The sequence below is a fragment of the Ursus arctos genome, unplaced genomic scaffold (genome assembly GCF_023065955.2).
Source record: "Ursus arctos isolate Adak ecotype North America unplaced genomic scaffold, UrsArc2.0 scaffold_4, whole genome shotgun sequence".
NCBI classification, from domain to species: Eukaryota; Metazoa; Chordata; class Mammalia; order Carnivora; family Ursidae; genus Ursus; species Ursus arctos.
Window position 1 is genome coordinate 38,862,590 of NW_026623056.1, and position 20,127 is coordinate 38,882,716.

General features: G+C 49.8%; 1 protein-coding gene across 4 annotated transcripts in view; it reads right to left on the reverse strand.

Annotated features, from left to right (window-relative positions):
* Window positions 1-20,127, reverse strand: part of BOC (BOC cell adhesion associated, oncogene regulated) — a 101,883-nt gene that overhangs the window by 16,051 nt on the left and 65,705 nt on the right. For all 4 annotated transcript variants that reach the window (XM_057306752.1, XM_044382835.3, XM_048215191.2 and 1 more), the window contains 4 exons: window positions 19,442-19,617; window positions 18,524-18,802; window positions 2,460-2,606; window positions 474-617 (listed from right to left, as the gene is read on the reverse strand). In XM_057306752.1, the coding sequence (XP_057162735.1) occupies window positions 474-617; window positions 2,460-2,606; window positions 18,524-18,802; window positions 19,442-19,526 (655 nt within the window). In that variant the 5' untranslated portion in view covers window positions 19,527-19,617. The remainder of the gene's footprint in view (window positions 1-473; window positions 618-2,459; window positions 2,607-18,523; window positions 18,803-19,441; window positions 19,618-20,127) is intronic.

Here is a 20,127-nt window from a genome sequence, read left to right on the forward strand (position 1 = left end):
GGACGATCACCAGAGGGAGGTGCTGGGCACGGCTCAGCGGCGCACAGGGTAGGCATGGCCTGGCCTCGTCCCGGGCCGGCCCTGTGGCCTCACCCAGGCACAAGCTCATCGTCACCTCTCCTACGCACGTGCTGTCAGCTGCTGAGCACCAAGCCAGTCCCGCCCCGGCAGCCACATCCCAGCAGAGCCCCGGTCTGGAAGTCTCGCAGTGAAGGAGCGCTCCCAACAGGCAGGAGGAAGGGACCAGCAAGCACAGCTACCCCTGGAGCTAGGCAGGGGACATGTGCCGCTAGAGGGGGGAGGACCCCGACTCCATCTGAGTCCTGGATACCGCACTGGCCCGAGCCCCAGCTCCCACCCCCACCTCAGAGAACACAGACTTGGAGCACAGCCTGTGTCCCCCTTCCCTGAATCCCCTCCCTTCTCAGCCTGACCAGCCCCTTCCATCAGGGAGACACCCCCTTGCCCCTTACGGCGCACGCGGAGCCTGTCACCGGAGCCCGAGGTTTTCACTTCCTGGGTCACTGGGTTGTAGGCGGCACACTTGTACATTCCCTCATCCTCCTGGCTCGCATTCACAATCTGCAGGTTTCCTGACGGCATGATCAGGTAGTTATCTGAGAAAAGGGCAGGGTGAAGGGAACAGGGGATGAGTGTGGGCCCAGAACACTGCAGCCAGTAGCTCCCGGTGGGCAGGCAGGGCAGGCACCATGAGCTGTACACCTGCATCCCAACTGGCCCAAACTAAAAATGCTGTTCTCCCTGTAAAACCTCAAATCACAGGGGACAGAAATGCCAGGGAGTAAAACCAACCAATCAACTGCAAACTGGCTAGCTAAGTCCCCTGAGTTAGTACATGGGCCTGTGAAAGAATGTTTTATACTTTCAGGGGAGTAGCGTGGAAAGGAAGCAAGATTTGGGGTTTGCCAGACCTGGGCTTAAGCTTTGGGTCTGCCACACACTGTGTGATTTTGGACAAGCTGATTAACCTCTCAGATCCCATTTCCTCATCTGTAAAATGGTATAATCATGTGCTGCCTCAGAGCCACTGTAAGGATTGAGGGGCCCATGCTGTACACGCAGGGCATGAGGTGATCATTCCTGCAAGCCACCAGGAAGCAGGGAAATAAACAGAACTTCCCGTGAGTCTCTGTCAGGGTCGCAGCTCTGAGCCAACTCACTACTGAATGTCTGCAACCAGGGAGGAATGTTCTAACTCCCAACCACCACCTTCTCCATGAATGTCACGGAAGCCCTTCTTCACATCACTGGTTTGCTAGACTTCGTCTGCTTCAGGACCAGGGGCGCCGTGGGGGCCAGGCCCCAGGGCTGCGTTCTGCTTCTTCCAACAGGAGACAGATTTCTGGCTTCTGGACACCCCAGTGATTGGGATGCTGTTCCGCTTCCTGGTAGGGAAAGCACTGGCCATCCGCTCTGAGCTTTCTGGTGGCGGGGTCTGCCCCGAGAGTCCCAGTGTCTCCGAAACCTAGGTTCACTGAGCCTGGTGCCTACCTGTCACTAGGCTGCCCCAGGTATGAGCAGCTTCGTTAATGCCTGACAGAATGGGCGAAACCCCTGACTCCTGTGGGACTTCCTCCAGAGCCTAGAGCCAAGCTTCTGCGAGGGACAATGGAGGTTAACGCTCTATTCGTCTCAGTCTCGTTATTTCTGAGTGGCAGGATTAGGGGGTTTACCCTCTCAAAAAAGTTTTCTGTATTTTCTATAGTGAACATATATATTCCTCATAGGAATATAGGAACATAAATATCTTTCATAACCAGAAAAACTTAATGAAAATAAATTAAGTATCTATAGGATATTCTAAAAGGAATATATTTTGAGCTGCGGGTTCAGTTAAGCAGGGTCTGCTTGGCCTTGAGTGAAGGCCAAGTGTCTCTTCATCTTGAGAGACCCCCCTTCTTCTCCCTGGCATTCCGCGGACCACAGCTTGGCCTCTCCTAGCCCAGCTGTCACATACACTGTGGCCTGAGCAGGAAGCTAGGACAGCTGAGACCTGGCATTATCAGGAAGATGGGGAGGGAAAACCCGAGTCCCACTAGAAAGCTTCCTCTGCTGTGGGAAAGAGCTCCCCCTCCCACAGGGCAACACTGCAGCCTCATGGACAGCCGGGTTTGTCAGGCCGCCTTGTTGTGTGTGCCTGGTGGCAGGGAACACACACACGAGGAATTCAGAGCCCTGTGCTGACAGCCTTGGTCAAATGGTGACAGCTCAGCGACATCGTCCAGAGCCTCAAAGGATGAAGAAATTCCTCTCAACAGGGCAGAAGACCTCCATTATGGAAGCCAATCCCTTCAGGATCCTACAGGGCTAGATAGCAAGGCAGAAGACAGCTGCCCAGCGTGAGGAGGGGGCCGAGGGGGGCTGGGGAGGCAGTAGCCCGAGGTGGTCAGCTCCCCACTCCCGGCCTTGGCCTCTGGGCTCCTGCTTGCTCAACTCACCTCTGGACGCCTCCAGCCACTCTTGCTTTACACTGTATCGGACCTGGGCTTTTGGGTGGCTCTCAGGAAGGTGGCAGGCAATGACCGCCGTGTTCCCCTCATCTACTTCAATCACGTGCTGCACGTCCAACTTGAAGTCCTGGAGGTCTGTGGAGAGAAGGGAAGGTGCCAACTGGGCCTCCACGGAAGAGACAGACAAAGCACCATTTTAGGGTGGGCGGATGCCTTGGTGTCTTTGGTCACAATAAACAGCTGCAGGAGCCTCACCCCCTGGGGGCTTTCTGGGGGTGGTCCGAATTCTTCCTCCAGGTGTGGCCCCTTCATTGCAGGACAGTTCAACTTGGTAGATAGAAGCTGGAGGGTGAGGACATGTGTAGAGAACTCCATCAGGAGATGCCTGTGACACAGACAGGCCTCTTCTGTTACACTGAGACATGGCGGCGACTTGGCCAAGCCCAATGGCCCTACTGAACCTGGCAGGAGATGGGTCAATGATCAAGGCATAAACGCTCTGGCACAGCTCAGCTAATTGAGACTGAAGGGAATGATGAAAGAGAATTGTGATCTCTTCTTTCCAGTTCAGTCAAGTTCCCTGGTTCTTCTTTGACATCCTCAGTAAAAGTGACAGGCCCGAGAGTCCGCTCAATTGCCAACCATGGTTCTAACAGGAAGGCTGAGGCTACCCAGGGCTATACTCTCTGTCATGGCTAAACCTTTCTCAGGGCTGGGGGTGGGGGATCTGTGGGTGCTCTGAGGGCTTTCTAAGGCAAAGATGGATCTCCACGGTGTGGCTAACGGCAGTGGAATATGGCAGAGCTGAGGGTCCTGACACCAGGCTGCGGCGTCTGACAGCACGGTGGCCATCTCTTCCGACTTGGCTTGGTGGCAAGACTGGGATCCAAGCTGGGAGAGGATGGAAATCCATCTGTAACAAGCGCAGAATGTTTCCCAAATAATCTAATAGTTCAAGCAACAAAACTCTTTGTATGAGCCAAATCACTGATGTTGCTGAACAAAATGGGACACTTGGGCAAATAATATTCCAAATTTGTTTTTCAGGACTGTGGTTGAATTTAAGAGAAGAAATAAAATGAAAGGGGAATAAGATAAGAAAGATTAGGGGCGCCTGGGTGGCACAGCGGTTAAGCGTCTGCCTTCGGCTCAGGGCGTGATCCCGGAGTTCTGGGATCGAGCCCCACATCGGGCTCCTCCGCTATGAGCCTGCTTCTTCCTCTCCCACTCCCCCTGCTTGTGTTCCCTCTCTCGCTGGCTGTCTCTATCTCTGTCAAATAAATAAATAAACTCTTTAAAAAAAAAACAGAAGAAAGATGAGACTATTTACCCAGACGCTCCCTCATAAAGGCACTTAGAAAGCCCTTGAGGCACCGTCTGTGAATGCTGACCATTCCAAATTCTGCTCAGCTCCTGAGAACGGACGCCATCAGAGCTTTCACTGCAATCCTGCTGCAAGACTCCACCTGCCTGTGTTGTTTCCCTGGGAGACTCAGAGAAGGCAAGAAGGTGACAGGAGCAGGCAGGAATCAGGTTTCTCACAGAAGATAAGGGGTAATTACCAAAAACAAACTACGGTCACCACAGGAGAGCCCAGCGATCAAGGCACGCAGTGAGGTCAGAAGGTTTCCCACTTAATGGAACTTTCCAGAAGCTTTTAGACAAGCCACGCCAGGATAGGAAAGCCCTTTTGTTTCTATGAAAGGATCATTGTCCCTCTGATTACAGTATTAGAGTGTGAACTTTTTAGGGGCAGGGAACAAGTCTTGTTTGTGTATGTGTCCTCTGAACCTAACCCAGGGCCTGGCCTAAGCAGATGACTGAATGAAGGACTGACTGTCTTGGAAGTTGGGACCCTCAAATCAGGTACAAGATGCCCAGTTATGTTGCCTATGAACTCAAATTTCCTAGTTGTGTTTCGTCTACACTGCAAGCTCAAGAACAGAGGCATAGCACAACACATTTTCTATGAACCTTTTATCTAAGTATGGTTATTATGAAAAGAGACTGCTGCTGGAGCGGTTACTTCTGGAGTCACAGAAGAGATATGAAATAGGTCTAACAAAGGTGGAGTAGGAAATACGTGCTGCTCGCCAGTGGCACAGCGAAACCAGACAGACTGCCCCGTTCATTTCTATCGCCCTCTTCTACTTTCCGGGCTGAACAAGTGACACCTGGGCGTCCAGGGGAGCTCTCACTTATGGATTCCTTCCTTTGGGTGGGTATACAGCCTTCTGGGCTTTTAAAGTATTATCTCGTCACCATTTCACTTTGTATATGTGATAATCTGACTCGAACTACACTGTGAATTCCTAGGGGGCAACCTATTAATTTTTACACTCCACGCCCCAACCCCAAGCCTCCCTGCACAGTATGCAGGATACAGCAAATGCTCTGTAAATCCTTGCTGAATGAATGAACAATCGGGAAGGTTGAGCCCAAGGCCAGCTTCCTGGGAGTGCGCTCTGTGCGGCTGCATGTGGCCCTGCGCGTGGACGGGGCCAGCGCTCGCCTTAATGCTCTGCTATCACCGTCTTCAAATCCTTAACGTTTGAACAAAAGACTCCACATTTTCATTTTGCATTAGACCCCCAAAATGATGGAGTCCAGCTTCTCAGCCAAGACGGCGGATGTGTTTTTTCTCAGAGAGGAAGGAGATACGGCCGACGGGAGGGGGTGGATGGCCCGCGCACAGCGTGCTCTGGCTATATTTTGCTAACTGCTTTTCAAAAGCAATGCGCTTAAACAATGCCAAGGCCTTACTCCTCCTCCGCACAGTGTGTGCTCTACCTGCCAAGTCAGGAGGCGCCCCACAAAGTGAGCTGTGAGTGATTGTCCGCTCAGGGGCGTCTGGAAAATTCCTGTCACCAAGAAGCACTCTCTTCCACGGTCCAATAAATCTAAAACTACTCCACCAAGAGTTTCTGAGTTTGTTTTTTCCTCCTCTGCTTTATTTCATTCCAAGGAAATTTGCCTCCAGCAAAGATATACTTAAACCTAACAGATCATTTTACAAGAAAGAAAGGAGTTTGGCACCAGAATGCCATCTCCATGTTAATGGCCCAGGCTCTCGCCCCTTGTAATTGAGCGCTTATCCAGGCGCAAGGCACCCCTCCTCCATGCACCCACCTCACCGACCCAGCACTGCACAACATAGCCGCCCTCCCTCCCCCGTTCCTCTTGGCTCCTTCTGCACCCTCTGACAACTGCTAAGTTGGAGACAGAAGGCTGTGCAGTGGGGGAGGCACAAAGCTGGGCACCGGTCAGCCGTGTGGCCAGACAGCCCCTCTGTTCTGATGCCAACATGTGCACAACAGCCTGTGTGGGCAGGACCGAGGACACCCCAGCTGGGCATCCTACTGACAGGCCTGCCTTCCTGGCTTCAAAACAAATAAGCAGTAGTTCTGCCCTTGGCCCTGTCCCCTCCCCGTTCCTCCTGAGCTTAAGCCTTAGCGGTTGCTTCACTAGACAAACACATCCAATTTGGCTGCTGGAGCAAGAGTTGAGTTTCACTACGGGATCAAAGGCAGAGTAACAAAGTGATGACGGATCTGAAAATCAGAGCACCCCCTCTCGTGTGTTTTTCGGCAGGAAGGAGACTGGGGGGCTGGAGACGTGTGATCAGTAATGGCCTCATCAGCCACCAGATGAGGCAGAGGCAGAGATCTAGTTGGCTGCGAGTGAAGGAAACCAGCCTGTTCCCAGGCCCCTTTGTCTGCAAAGCCGGGTTCCTGGCCAGTCCCCGGGGCGGCTCTGGGCGCCTCCCTGGGCCTAGGGGCAGGCCCTTCAATCCCAAATGGGGTTAACTGGCTGCACTGCAGAACGATGGACGGATCGGGTTTCAGGGGGAAATGGTTTGACAGGACACCTGCCCTTGCCTGTGGGCTGCTGTGTTTGAGAAATCCATTCGAGGAATGTTTTTGCAGCTTTAATCCTCTTACCTTCCCCCAGAGCCCTCTTGTGCACCCTCTCTTTGTGTATTCTTTTGCTATTTTATTAACTTGTCTGCACTAATCAAATGCCAATAGGCCCACTCTTGTTTCTCAGCTCTCAACAGACCAGAAGCCCTGGTCTTTGGGGCCATCTCTGGGTTTACAGAGTCTCCTTATCACAGAACTTTGTGCTTTCTAAGAAAGTCCAAATAGTTTGGGCTCCATACAGAACCCTGCCCAGTTCCTTCCTGCTAAGCCCTCAATTGCTTAAAGGAAGTTGTGTCTGCTGCTACATCACTTCCACAGGACCCTTGGATATACAGATGACAAGGATTCGTCCAGACGCAAACCACGTGACGTGCTCTCAGTTTCCTCCCCCATTGATAGGGTAGAGCAGGCACCTGCCTTCTGAGCCAAGGAAAAACAGGGAGGAAAACAAGAACTGCGAGAAGCACGTGGTGTGGCTGCCGTCACCAGGGTCACACCCGAGATTACAAACTGGTTAAGTTTTATCTTAAGCCCCTTTGAATATCTTCTCACCTTGTAGCCTGGATCCTTCCTTCAGCTGGCAGAGCTATGAATTAAATCATAGTATTTGGTATATTGTTATGAATTCCCATGACACAAAACTGTCACCTCTTAATTGTAGGCTCATCCCCCCAACTGTTAGAGAATTTACACATCCAGTTACAGGGGTCACTGCACCAGAGCAGAACACCCCTGGTGCAACCCATAAGGAGTCTCAAGGAGTGTCCTCATTTGGCCCTCCTCTCCCTGAGACCTCTCTTAGGCTGCAAGTCAAAGTCCAGTTAAGTAAGAAGTCAGGTAAGACCGTGCCTTTGGCTGGAAGCTGCATGACGTCACCAACACCCCCAACTCCGTGAGCTCAGCTGAACACTTAAAAACCCATCCGGTCATTTCTGAAGTACAGTCGGTCTTGTCCCACCCTCTTGCCTCAAGACAAGCCTGTACTCATCTGCTGAGGTCTGGATGGGATCCATCAGATCATGGGGGCTCCACATGGGGCTCACTTGGCAATGCTGTCAGGACGGCTCAGGAGCCCTTTGGCCATTGGCAAGTTTCTGGGCTGATAATTCTACTCCCTAACTCTCACGGCCTCCAGGCCTCAACTGACTTTGTGGTGGCTTGCTGCCTCTACGGCTAACGTCACAAAGCACAGAAAGACTTTACCCTAATGTAGTCCTCCTCCGTGACATGCTGAGTCTGTAGCCCTTCCCTGCACCTTGATGACCTGTTGAAAGATGGCAAAGGTTCAAGGGAAGTAAAATGAAGAGCCTTCTCTGGAGGAACCCGTGGCTCACTGCTCTCCGGGATGGACTTGGAGGTGGAGTTTGAGAAGCTGAAGGGTCCCAAGCATTGCCTCCCTGTGTGGGCTCTGGCAATGCCTGGGCTCTCCTGTGCCCTGTACTGCTGCACTGATGCGCGGATAACCACAACACTACTCTCGACCTCCGAGTCGCCTGAGGACCTATGCCTGGACAGCACCCGAAAGGTCAGCCCTCTGAAATAAAGTGCTCTGCAAGTGGGAAGCCATGGCAATCAACTCAGAAGTGGAGTAGAGCCTGGAGCTGAACTGTGCTTCCATGAGGCCAGAAAGCCTGGTGCCCAGTAAGGATGGGGTTCCCTGGCGCATGGGCAACCATCTCAGAAGCCATGCCTTCTGGGTAGTGATAAAGCCTTTTGCCGTCACACAGACCACTGAACCCAAACGGAACTGCGGCCCACAAGGCTGAGCAAAATCAGTATACTCCTCAGAAGACATCTGGCACACACCATACCCCCCGGACAATACTGACTCACTCATTTGGCCAGGAGCTACAGAATTGTCTAGTATGTCAGGCACTGCAGAAGAGATCATGAAGATAAAAATATAGTTCCTAACCTCAGGGACCTTTACTCTGATACATAAGACGGGTGAAAACAACACACAAGGGAGGGTTCAATCATTTGTAAGAGTATTAGCTGCAGGCTTAGTCCCTACCATCTCTACCAGTATTCCAGCCTACATCAGGTCACCTTGAGCTCTAGAGCAACTTAGAAAGGGCAGAGGGGGTTGGCATAGGGAGTATTTGTCCTCCCTCTGCAGGCCAGGAGAGTGGGTAAATATGTTTGCTTTCGTTACGAGTTTTTTCTGCCTGTCCAATTACACAAATAATTTTGGCTCCAAAACTCTCTCCTGAGAGCCATGGAAACATGGCATGAAGTTTTTCAAACACACTTTCCGATGAAAGCAAGGCATGCTGTCTCTTATTTAAATAAAAACAGTTTCCATGGGGGTAAAAAAAAAAAAAGACCCTTGCCAGTGCCAAATACATTAGTTGTTCCATCTTGTGTTTCTTTTTTTCCCCTTGAGTTGAGGTGGGGTCTGCACTCAGATTTGAGCCATGGGAGAAAGCTGAGGGTGCAGGAAAGATGAAAGAACTAGGAGGATGAGGGCAGAAGATCAAAGCCAAGCCCGGAGGTGGGCAGGAGTGGAGAAAGGGTATAAAGGGAGGAGCGTGATAGGAAGAAGGGAAAATAAAAAGAAACTAGTTTGCAATGTCATTAAATGATGTGCAGTAAACTGGCCTAATGCTTCAGGAATTTCTTGGCTTAAATCATTAAAAATATTTTTTAAAAACTAAGAGAACAAGAAATATGATTAATCCTTGAAGACAAGGCAAGGATGGGAGCCATGTCTCCAGAGTCTGGCAGCCAGATGAACAGGGAAGATGTCTGTAGACCATCTCATCTGACTTCAGCGCTGCAATGAGGTAGGGCTGGTTAGCAGAACTTGGGAGTTTCTTTTGGACTCGATGAAGGAATGAAATGGTTTGAAAAAATACTCTTAAGAAAAAGAGAAGGAAAAAAAAAGATTTACTTGCCAGCAACCCACATCATACATATTTCTCTGATCAACCAAATATAAACTATAAACTTAGCAATGGGAAAATTAATGTGAATCCTGGTGGTCTGGGATCATGAGAGCCAGAGCTGGATCCTGGCAGAGTCTTTGGCAGCCTGGCAGCCTGTACAGGAAGAGGGAGGGGAGAGAAAATGGAGGCCAAGGCACTCAGCAAGAATGGGGAGGAGAGCTTTAGTATGGTCCTTACAGACAGAACCCTGGGTGGGAGGCACGGGCGCTGTCCTAAAGCCAGCAGGGGCCACAATGGTTCCACTTTCTCTGCCCACACACCTGGGAACTACATATTCCTACAAGCAGCAGTGGCTACTGATGCAAACTGCCCATCACCTCAGAGAGTACCCCACAAAGTGTCTGGTAGGACGCCGGGCCACATTCACTGGCATCTTCCTTCGAAGTTTCCAGAGCTTCCTCCAAACATCTCAGTTCCTTTTAAACAGCCCCGTAGGCTTCTGACATCCATCAATTTTTCTGAAGCCTCCCTGTATCTATTTGTATCTTCAACCTGTTTATAGCCTAAGTCCTTGCTTCATCCTTTTTTTAACTTCCTTAAGCCTCTTCATAGATCAGGGTTTGGTGAAGAAATCTTTGCTCGCCTTTTGCATGCCCTCTTGGACCTTCTAGACTTCAAACACATCTTATCTGGGAGTCTTCCTCTTTCTAGACACTCACTGAAGGCCCACTGTGTGCCAGGTCCTGGGGGAAGCCATGTGGTCACACACAGATGAATGGCAGCAGTCCCTGCCCTCCAGGCAAATAAGAGGGCTACCGAAGCAAACACAGGGTGGTGAGGCAGCCGGGAAGAGGAGACCCCACTCCAGACTTGGGAAGTTGAGGGCATCGAGAAAAGACTCCCAGAGAAGACCCTCAAGTATCTTATAAGATACTCAAGTCTTAAAAACTGAGAAGGAATTTGTTATCCCAAGGGAGATAGGCACATTCAGGGAACGGGAATGGAAAGGACGGTGTTGCAGGCAGATGGGGCACCATTCCAAAAACAAGGGGAAGGTGCGAGATGAGGTGAGGAAGCGGCAGAGTTTGGTGGGTCTAGAGTGGGAGGTGAGGCTGAGAGACGGGCTTATGTGCTGCACCACAGCTCGAGTCCTGTTCTGATTCCTGAGTCTTCACGTTTGTAAGTAAGGGAGCACAGTTACCCAACATTAAACATGATTTTCCCTCAGAAAAAAAACAAAACAAAAAACCACGCTGTTTTCGCCTCAGCAAGTTTTTTTTCCCCCCTTTCGCCTACATTTTTTCTCACTATTCAGTGACAGTCCTTTACCTTAGATGTGAACACTGGCCCACCTGCAGGACAGACTCACTGTTCTATTGTTCTCAGGGTTATTACCAGATTCCAGGAAGGGTTGAAAGTGTAAGAACAAGGTCAAAGTAGAAATCTCTAAGTCTTTCCAAACACAAAAAAGGGGGAGCCAAGGGACTCTTCGGCTCTCTTGATTTTTTATGTTAAAGGAACCATCTTGCATCATGTTCCTTCGAGGGCTCCAGTGATTTCAAGTAAGCCAATCAATGCTTCCCCCACCTTCCTGAGCAAAGTCTGCTCTGGCTCGTTGAATTTGTAGGTGGCACCTGCTTAACACACTACAAGGTCTCCCTTCGCTCTTAGATTAGAAGATGGACCTAAGATTTTTACTTAAGCATGTGGCTGGGTGTGCAGAGAATAGGTTGAGGAGAGGAGAAGCTTAGGAGTTGTAAGTTTGTCCCTAGTAGAAGATGCACGGAGGACTTGAGGTCTTCTTTTGGTAAACGGTGACCATCGCTAAATGGAGAACTGGAACCCTGGCTGTTTGGGGCAGACAGTTGCTGCCATGATGCCCTGAGCTGAGCTCACACCACACGTTTGGGCACTCGCACCAGGCCTGATGGGATGAGTGTTGAAGGTTTCACCAGAATATCAGGGGAAATTCTTGTGAGGCATGAACTTCTGCCTGTATTCAGTAGAAAACAGAACTTTGGTTAACAGGACTTTGGTTTAATACTGTAAGGTATTTCTTAGTCATTTCCTATCTAGATGTTCAAGTTGCTTCACTCCTTTTGGGTTTAAGTGGTAACAAATTTTCTTGTCCTATTAGCAAAGTAAAACAAAACTTACAGTATAATACAGCTAAATCTCACACTGAGGCTCATTCTCCCTTTCCAACTGTGTCCACCCCCCTGCAGAGCTGCCTTGGTCTCTCCCGCTCAGCTTGGCCGAATCGCCAGCCTGGCCTCCAGCTGCGGACTCCCTTCCCCTCCTGGGCCAGCTCAGGGTGCCACCTGTGTTTCCTTTCCTTCCCCAACTCTTCTTCCTGCCACCGCCCATTTGCTGCAAAGCAAAGGGCTTGCACAGGATTCCCTCAGATGCCTAAGCTAACAACAAATGTTTTCCCACCTTGGAGCGAATGGTTCCTTCCTGTTTTGTTAAGGAGTCGCTGGCTGGCTGAAGCAGACTGGCGGAGAGGACTGGCATTGGAGAAAACACTCTGAGGTTTCCTTTATTAATCACAGAACATACATTCCCAGAGGGAAAAGAGAAATAGTGAGAAATGGGGGAGAGTTAGGGGAGAATCCAATGAGGTAGCAGGAGGGAGACAATCAGCTGGGGGCTACATTCAGGATGTGACTGAACTCACCATGGAATTACCCCACTATGGACATTACACTCCCTGTGGACATACCTGCACCGTCCCAGAAACTTCACTGGGTTTAACTCTAAGTATGCAATGCTAAGAGCTAAATTTAGTTGTTGAAGGTCTGAGAAAGGTATGAGAGAACTCAAAAAGGGAGAGATAAAGATTGTCCCACACATACTGTTTAAGGCTCAACTCCCAAGTCTTCCTCAACCCACTGAAACTGAATGAATCACTGTTAGCCTGAGCTCCCAGGAAAATCTGTTTATGTGTCTGCTGGGGATTGACTTGCTGTAGGGTGAACACGTTACTGCAGTCAATCTTTTTCCATGAGAGTAAGAGCTCCTCAAAGGCAAGGGTTAGGTCTTCCTGTGCTCTGCTGGAAACGCTGAACACACCCCCAAATCTCAGGACACCAATCTCCAAAACATCCAAACACTGAACTCACTGCTGGAGAATGGGTGCTTTGCAGTGTGCCAGTGGGACTCCCGAATCTCCAGCCTGCTGGCTTGCTCTATGAATTCTGGACTCACCAGCCTCCACAATCATGGGAACCAGTTCTTTAAAATAAATCTTCCTATATTTGCCGTTACCTCCTTCTCCATGTTACATATGCAGGCATACCTCATTAAAATAAATCTTCCTATATTTGCCGTTACCTCCTTCTCCATGTTACATATGCAGGCATACCTCATTAAAATAAACCTTCCTATATCTGCCGTTACCTCCTTCTCCATGTTACATATGCAGGCATACCTCATTAAAATAAACCTTCCTATATCTGCCGTTACCTCCTTCTCCATGTTACATATGCAGGCACACCTCATTAAAATAAATCTTCCTATATTTGCCGTTACCTCCTTCTCCATGTTACATATGCAGGCACACCTCATTTTATTGCACCTCTTTTTTTTTTTTAAACAAATTGAAGGTCTGTGGCAATCCTGCGTCAAGCAAGTCTATCAGTGCCACTTTCCAACAGCATGCGCTCATTTTCTGTTATGTTTTATTAATTCTCATAATAATGATGAAAAGATTTGAAATATTACATTTGTTATGGTGATCTGTGATCAGTGATTACAACTCCCTGCAAGCTCAGTTGATGGTTAGCCTTTTTAAATAATAAAGTATTTTTAAATTAAGGTACATAGTCTTTTTTTAGTCATAATGCTATTGCACACTTAACAGACACAGGACAGTATAAACCTAACTTTTATATGCACTAGGATACCAAAAATTCATTTGACTCACTTTATTGTGAGTCGTCTAGAAGCAAACTCACAACATCTCCCAGGTGTACACGTCTGTATAAGCGGTTCTGCTTCTCTGGAGAACCTGACTCAAACACGGATAAAGAAAGCTAGAGATACTTCAGTAAAGGCATGTCCACAGTGGTCCTTTATGGCTTATTCTGGTTTGGGGTCTGAGCCTAGAAGACCTCCAGGAAGTGTCTGAAAGGAACTCGAGGTGGAGGGACTGAACAGAAAGAAACATAGCTCCTGCCTGCGGGATCCCCGTGCTGAGGGCCAGGGGCAGCCCCGCCTGCCCGCACAAACCAACAACTACCTGGTTAAGGGAATGAGCGGTGGTGAGCCATCAGGAGCACAGATGGGCAGCTCTGGGGCTACAGGGACAACACGCAATGGAGTGACACCATGGCCACCCTCCAAAGCAGCCAGGAAGTAGGAATCGGGGTTGGAGACCATGTGTATACACATTGCTGAGAAATTCACAGGAAATGGGTTAGTTCTTTCTTCCCAACAGGCCAGCCCTCTCTCTCGGCTCTGACTGGGGTGGAAGCTTTGCCACTCCCTGGACTCCTTCTTCTGAAGGCTGCTCCCAGAATGGAGCTGGGCCGCACAGGGCCGGACACAGGTCCCTGGGCCTCCTGCAGGAGAACACTCCACAAATGTTTGCTCACCAAATGGGTGAAAGTATAAAGCCTCGAATTTATAAAATGCTTCAAAATATTACTATTTTGAACTATTACATCATTTGATCCTCAAAAAAAAAAAAAAAAGCCATACACAAAAACAAAAAACCCATGATACTGATGCTATAAGTAGCACTCTGTTCATTTCAGAGTTGTGGCAACCTGAGGGATTAAGTGACTTGTCCAAAGTCACATCAACTCCTAAGGGCAGAGTCAAAACTTAAACCCAAGAGTTTTTTTTTTTTTTTTAAGTTTCTTTTTTTCCCCCATTATACCAATTAGTCTCTTCCTTTTATTCATGGGTTAAATGATGTCACCTTCTGACCTTCCTCAGAGTCGGAGTCATGGAGACAGCTGCCTAAGGGGAGATCCTTCCTTTCCTGTCAGCGCCCTCGCCGTCTGACGTCTGAGGCCAGAGAAAGGATAATTTGAGTACACGCCTGGGTCTTAGTGCTGAAAGGCCTTATGGAGGGGTTACAGATCCAGTCTCAATTAAATCAGCATCAGCTTAAGACTTCACATTAGCTTGAAGACTAAAGTTCCCAGTTACAGAATTACTACCCAGTTACCACCTGTTTTATTTCCAACAACGAATGGGACCTAGGGATGACAGGATAATTGGGAGAATTAAAGAATTTAAGAAAATGGAAAAAAGTTAAAAATGAAGAATTATGTAGAAGTTTATTTGAATTAGAGGTAAGGAATAGAAAAGAGCTTTCACATTGTATGCCAGCTCTGCTGAATTGTGATTACTTGCTGGACTGTGTTGAGGACAATTCTAAGGCCGAATCAAGAGTACAGAAAAAAGGAATATGGCGTCCATTGGCAATGTCTGCTGTTGGTTCAGGTGCAGAGAGTGGGAACACTTGAGCCACGTATAGTGTTTGGCCTCCTGGTGGAAAGCTTGTAAAAAGGAGAAAGGAAGAAAGGAGATCAAAGTCAAAAGTATTTTGAAAAGCAAGAATTAGACAAGGTGGTCTGAAGGGAGGCATTAGCAGCAAGAGATTTACCACAAATAAACTTTAGGTTCAATAGGAGAAAAAGTTCTGCAACAGAGGAGAGTGGGACAGACACCTCCACAGGGAGTGAAGATGGCAGTTATCCACATGGGTTCCACTTTCCCTGAAGACCAGAAGCCAATGTCCACAGATAGGGGTGAAGTTCAAGCATACCCTCAGCCCCCAGGATCTAAGTCAAAGAGGTCTGGACCAGGAAAATTCTTGCTAGAGGCCTCCTCCACACCTCTGCATCCTCAAGCCAGGTCCCAGCCCCCACCATCGAAGGATCCCAGTGATCTAGGAGTTCACGAAGACACAGGAGACAGCACCTTGCCAGGTAGGCCAAACAGCAAGTGCTCTGCCTGAGGATGAACATCTGAATGCATGCAGAAGAGGCCAGAGCAAAAGGAAGCCTTAAGTGCTGAGTGTGGGCGGGTGTGGGCGGGTGTGGGTGCGTGTGCACGGGCACGCCACTGCCCAGGATTGCCTCTAAATCAGACCATGCCTCGGTAATCCCTTCACCACTCAACGTCCCTCCATCGGCCAACCAGCAAAACACAGCCCCCATTCTGCTCAGGAATGTGCTTTCGGAAACTTAATCTAACTGCTGAGTCTGGGCCAAATCCCCCATGGCATTAGCCCAAAGACAGCACCCCGTTCTGCTGCCTCTCCCGCCGTCCCCCTGCCTCCTCCGAGCTGGGGGGGCTACAGTTCCACTCCATGGCCACAGCTCCTTGGAGCCTGCTCTCCTCATTTCCAGCACTTCTCCATCCCTCCAGTCAGCTCCAAACATTTCACGTCTGATTCATGTCTCCACGACAAGCCAACAGTTCTTGGCTTTCAAGCAAGCCTCACTGGGCTTCTGCACAAGCCACTTCTTCTCTCACTGTGTCTTCTGGGAGGCAACCAAACCCTTCCCTTTGTCCTCAAAGTCAACTGCAGATCCCTTCAAGCACCACGAAAAGAAGTGGCCAGCAATTTTTTAAAAAATAAAGGCGAAAAATGGTCTCTCCTCACACAGATACACCTTGAAGTAGAAGGAGGTCTCCAACATAAATCTACTCTCCAACTATCCCTTCCTCCAGATAAAACATTTGGCCTGGCTCCTAATGAGGCCAGATGAGTGGTTATGGAGTTTCCTGAGTCTTCACGGACACGTGCTGACCACTCGCAGATGAGCAACCGTCCTAGACGAGCAGCAGCACCCTTTAAAGGCACGAATGCTACTAAAAGGCACATCTTACTTGTAATAATGGACCACTGGAAGCGACCTAATGGCCCAGCAATCAGTACATATGGTGGAACCACTTAGGGGATGTTCGAGGGCCATTTAACTCCGATCCTGCTCTGCTGCGGGCTGGGGGGACAGATGACTAGGTAAGGGGCATGGGGGAACCTGCTAGAGTGATGGTTACCCGGGGTATACATATGAAAAAGGCATCAGGTTGCTGACTCACTAGTGCACTTTATGTACTTTACTGGACGCATTTTATACTCAACAGAAAAGAAAAAGGAAATATGGTCATATGGCCCATAGAGAATGCTTACCACACAATGCTGAGGGGGAGAGAATACGGACAGATCACTACGACAGCGTCAAAGTATGGGCATGCCATCAGGCTCAGTGAAATAAGTCAGACAAAGACAGATCCCCCATGATTTCACTTACAGGTAGGATCTAAAAAACAAAACAAAATACAACCCAGACTCATGGATACAGAGGATAGAGTCCTGCTTGCCAGAGGGGAAGGAGGTGGGGGGGCGGGTAGAAAAATGGGTGAAGGAGATCAAGAGGTCCAAGCTTCCAGTCATAAAATAAGTCATGGAGATAAACTGTACAGCACAGGGAATACAACCAGGAATGGCGACTGTATGGTGACAGATGGGAAGTAGACTTATTGCGCCCATTTCACAATGCATACAAATGTCAAATCACAGTGTTGTACACCTGAAACTAACACTGTATGTCAGTCATATACTTCAATAAAAAAAGAAAGTATGGGTATGGATCAAAGCTGGAAGGGTATACTCCAAAATGGTAAATGGTGGTTATGTGATGATGGTGAGCTAAGGGGAAATGTTATTTTCTATAAATTCTGTACTTTCTGTAATGTAATTTTCACTACAATTGAAAAACATAAAAGAGGACTATGATGGTAGGAGTGCAGCTCTGACCTCAGTCCTTCTTGTGTGATGAGATGACCCCTCCCTACCCTCAACCCTCCTCACTAAGCCTGCCCCTACCCTCCTCCTCATACCCCACAAGCACCGGTGGAGGGGAGGGCCCAGCTGGTGGCCCAGGGCCTGCCTTCCTCACTGAGCGTGCCCAGCCTGCTTCCCAGAGGCCTGGGGCTCAGATTCAACATGCTCCTTCTGCCACCAAGGAAAATGGCTCCCACTGTGTGGGGAGGCTGCAAGATGCAGCCCAGGCTCAGCCCGGTCCCCTGGGGGGCCGCTGAGGATCCACCCTGCCTTCTCCCTTCTCTGAGAAAAGGGCAGGGCTGTTTGACTGTTTCCCAAGAAAACAGGAACATTGCCGGCAGCCTCTGCTCTGTTCTCTCACAGAGTGAAGTCCCTCCAGGGACCTGAGAAGCAGAAGGCAGGGAGAGGTCTTTTCTCCCATGCTGGGCTACTTCCCCATCTCCTAAAATGTTCCTCTAGGATCAGGCCTCACACACCCCGGGGACCCCAGCCAAACTTTAAGGAGCATTTCAGAAGTTTGCTGCTTTAGGCACAACCTCTAACACACATATCTCAGGAGGGTGATGACGATGGTGACACGGAGGTCCGAAGCAAGGCTGTCAGGGGTAAGGGGACCCTGCTAGGTCACAAGGGAACAAGGCTCCAAGGAAGAAGAGGTCATTCTTATTATTTCCTGGTTGTAGACTCAGCATATAAGAACAGATGTTGGGGTTGCCCTGCAGCCTTCAGAAGTTTATTTCATCAGAAAGTCATGTCTCCTGTATGTACAATGGGTAGAAAATGAGGCAATGTGTGCTTTGCACGTGGGTACCATAATATACCCAAGTGGTAATTACAAATTAAGAGTAGTATAAAGTCTTCACCTGGCATCCTCCTTGGACCAAACTGTACCCCAATCTCATTCTCTTTTCTGTTCTCTTTACTCTTTGTCACACGGTTTCCTTTTCATTGTGTTCTATTTATTCATCAGGGATTTGGAATACGCTTGCCCCTCAGACAGATAGGGGGCCAAGCGTGGGCTGGGCAGCTCTGTTCTTACACATGGCCTTGTAAGCGCTCTGACCATAACCGCCATGAGGCTGGAGTATGGGGACAGGATGGGGAGGACAGGGAGCAGCTGGCACGACCACACCTACAGCGGGAGGGAAAGCAGAAAGGCGTGGCATGGAAACAGTTCAACCACGTCGAGTTGCCCTCTTTCCAGACGCTCACTCCACACACTGCCCCTCCTTAGAGAGCAGCTCCCCAGGGGCACAATGGTCCTCCACCTCCGGAAACTGGTAGGCAGCTACCACTCTCTGGTTTGAAATTTCAAACTGTAAGGCCCCCTTTTATACGAAGACTACAGACAAAGGGTATGAAGGGTCTGGGGGAGAGAGAGAATGGGAGGGAGGAAGAGAGTGCACCGTGGCCCAGGAGCAAAGGAGCAGCACTCACTGGCTAGAGTCACAGTGGCTGGCACGCTGGCCACGGCTCCCGCCGGCATCCGAGCCACACACTGGTACCGTCCCACAGTGTGGTTGCTGAGCGCGGTGATGACGAGGGTCCCGCGGGTGATGAGGATGCCCAGAGCATCATCTGAGCCGTTCAGCTCCTTCCCGTTCAGGCGCCAGGTGGTCTTCATCCACGGGGGTTCGACGACGCAGCCCAGGATCACAGTTCCTCCAAGCTTCTGGACCGTGGAAGAAGGCTGGACAGAGACCTGAGGGACCTGGTCTGGAGGAAGAACAGGGACGTGGCCATGAACGAACACCCCCACAAAACCCATAACATGACCATTTTAGAAGCACAGCCCCCAGGCTGCCTGTCAGAGCTGAGCGACCGGGGGAACTCGACGGTCCTTGGGTCCATTCCCCAACCTGCACTTGCTCTCAGAAGGCAGACTGGAGTGGCAGCAGCGCGTAAAGGCGAGAGCTTAGGCTTTGGAGTTGGACAGACCTGGGCCAAACCCCAGTGCCACGGCTTCTGAGCCACGTCACTCTCGCCTTTGTGTGTCTCCGTTTCCCACCTGTAACGTGGGGCTAGTAACACCTGCCTCGCAGGGTAGTCGTGAAGCTCAACCGCCTGCCGCCATCTCATAGCTAAGTGCTCAGTTAAAGGCAGTTGTTATGACTGCTCCTCCCCTGGGATACATTTGAAATGATTAAAAAACCAAAATACAACCAATAGGAGGCTGCCGAGATGATCTCTCATCTTGTATTACTGAGTGTATTCCTGAAGGCCAGTGGGAATGAAGGGGTCTTTGAAATCCAGGAAAAGGAAGGCCTTTCTCAACGGTCCCTACTGAATGTGACGTGAGCGGGCAATGTGCTCTTGTCAGAGGGGCGGGCTGAGAAAGGGAAGGAAGGCACTCACCCAAGTCAGCAAAGCAGCCTGCTGTGGCTAAGAGGAGGCAAGCGAGGGTGACCTCGGGCCTTTTGTCTCTCTGAGTTGTCATCATCCCATGCAGCACGGTGTCACAAGGGGTCCAAGCCAACGTCCCATAAGCCAGCAGAGTCACTCCACGAGGTACTACGATCCCACGCACCGCGCTGTTGTGAGAAAGAAAGAAATGGCCCTGGTAAGTGAGGCTGCCTGCCACAGGGCCTGGCTCTGTCCCGTTGCCCCCTGCCTCCAGCACAGATGCCAGCCACATTCAAGACGTTGACTGGAACAGCTGCTGGAAGACCAAAGAAAACTCTCGTCATTTCTCATCTAAAAGAAGCTTCTTTTAAGTGGCTCCCCTGAGCTAGAAGGGGATTTTATTGTGGCACGAGTGCTAGAGGCTTGACCCATGTACGGGCAGCAAGGAGGGCAGGGGAGCCCAGCATTAGAGCATCTCACATACCTGTTGGGAACCACGTGCTTAAAGGATGCCAGATGTCCACGGCCACATGGCAGGCCATGCCACCATACCAGACTATCGTGGTATGCATAATACACACTGAACCTCTTGTTTAGGGGATGTTATTGATGAATCCTAAGGTCTCAGAGACTCCGAGATCTTTTCAAATCTCTGTACTTTTAACCCCAACAGGAGCCTTTTCCCATTTTTTTCTATC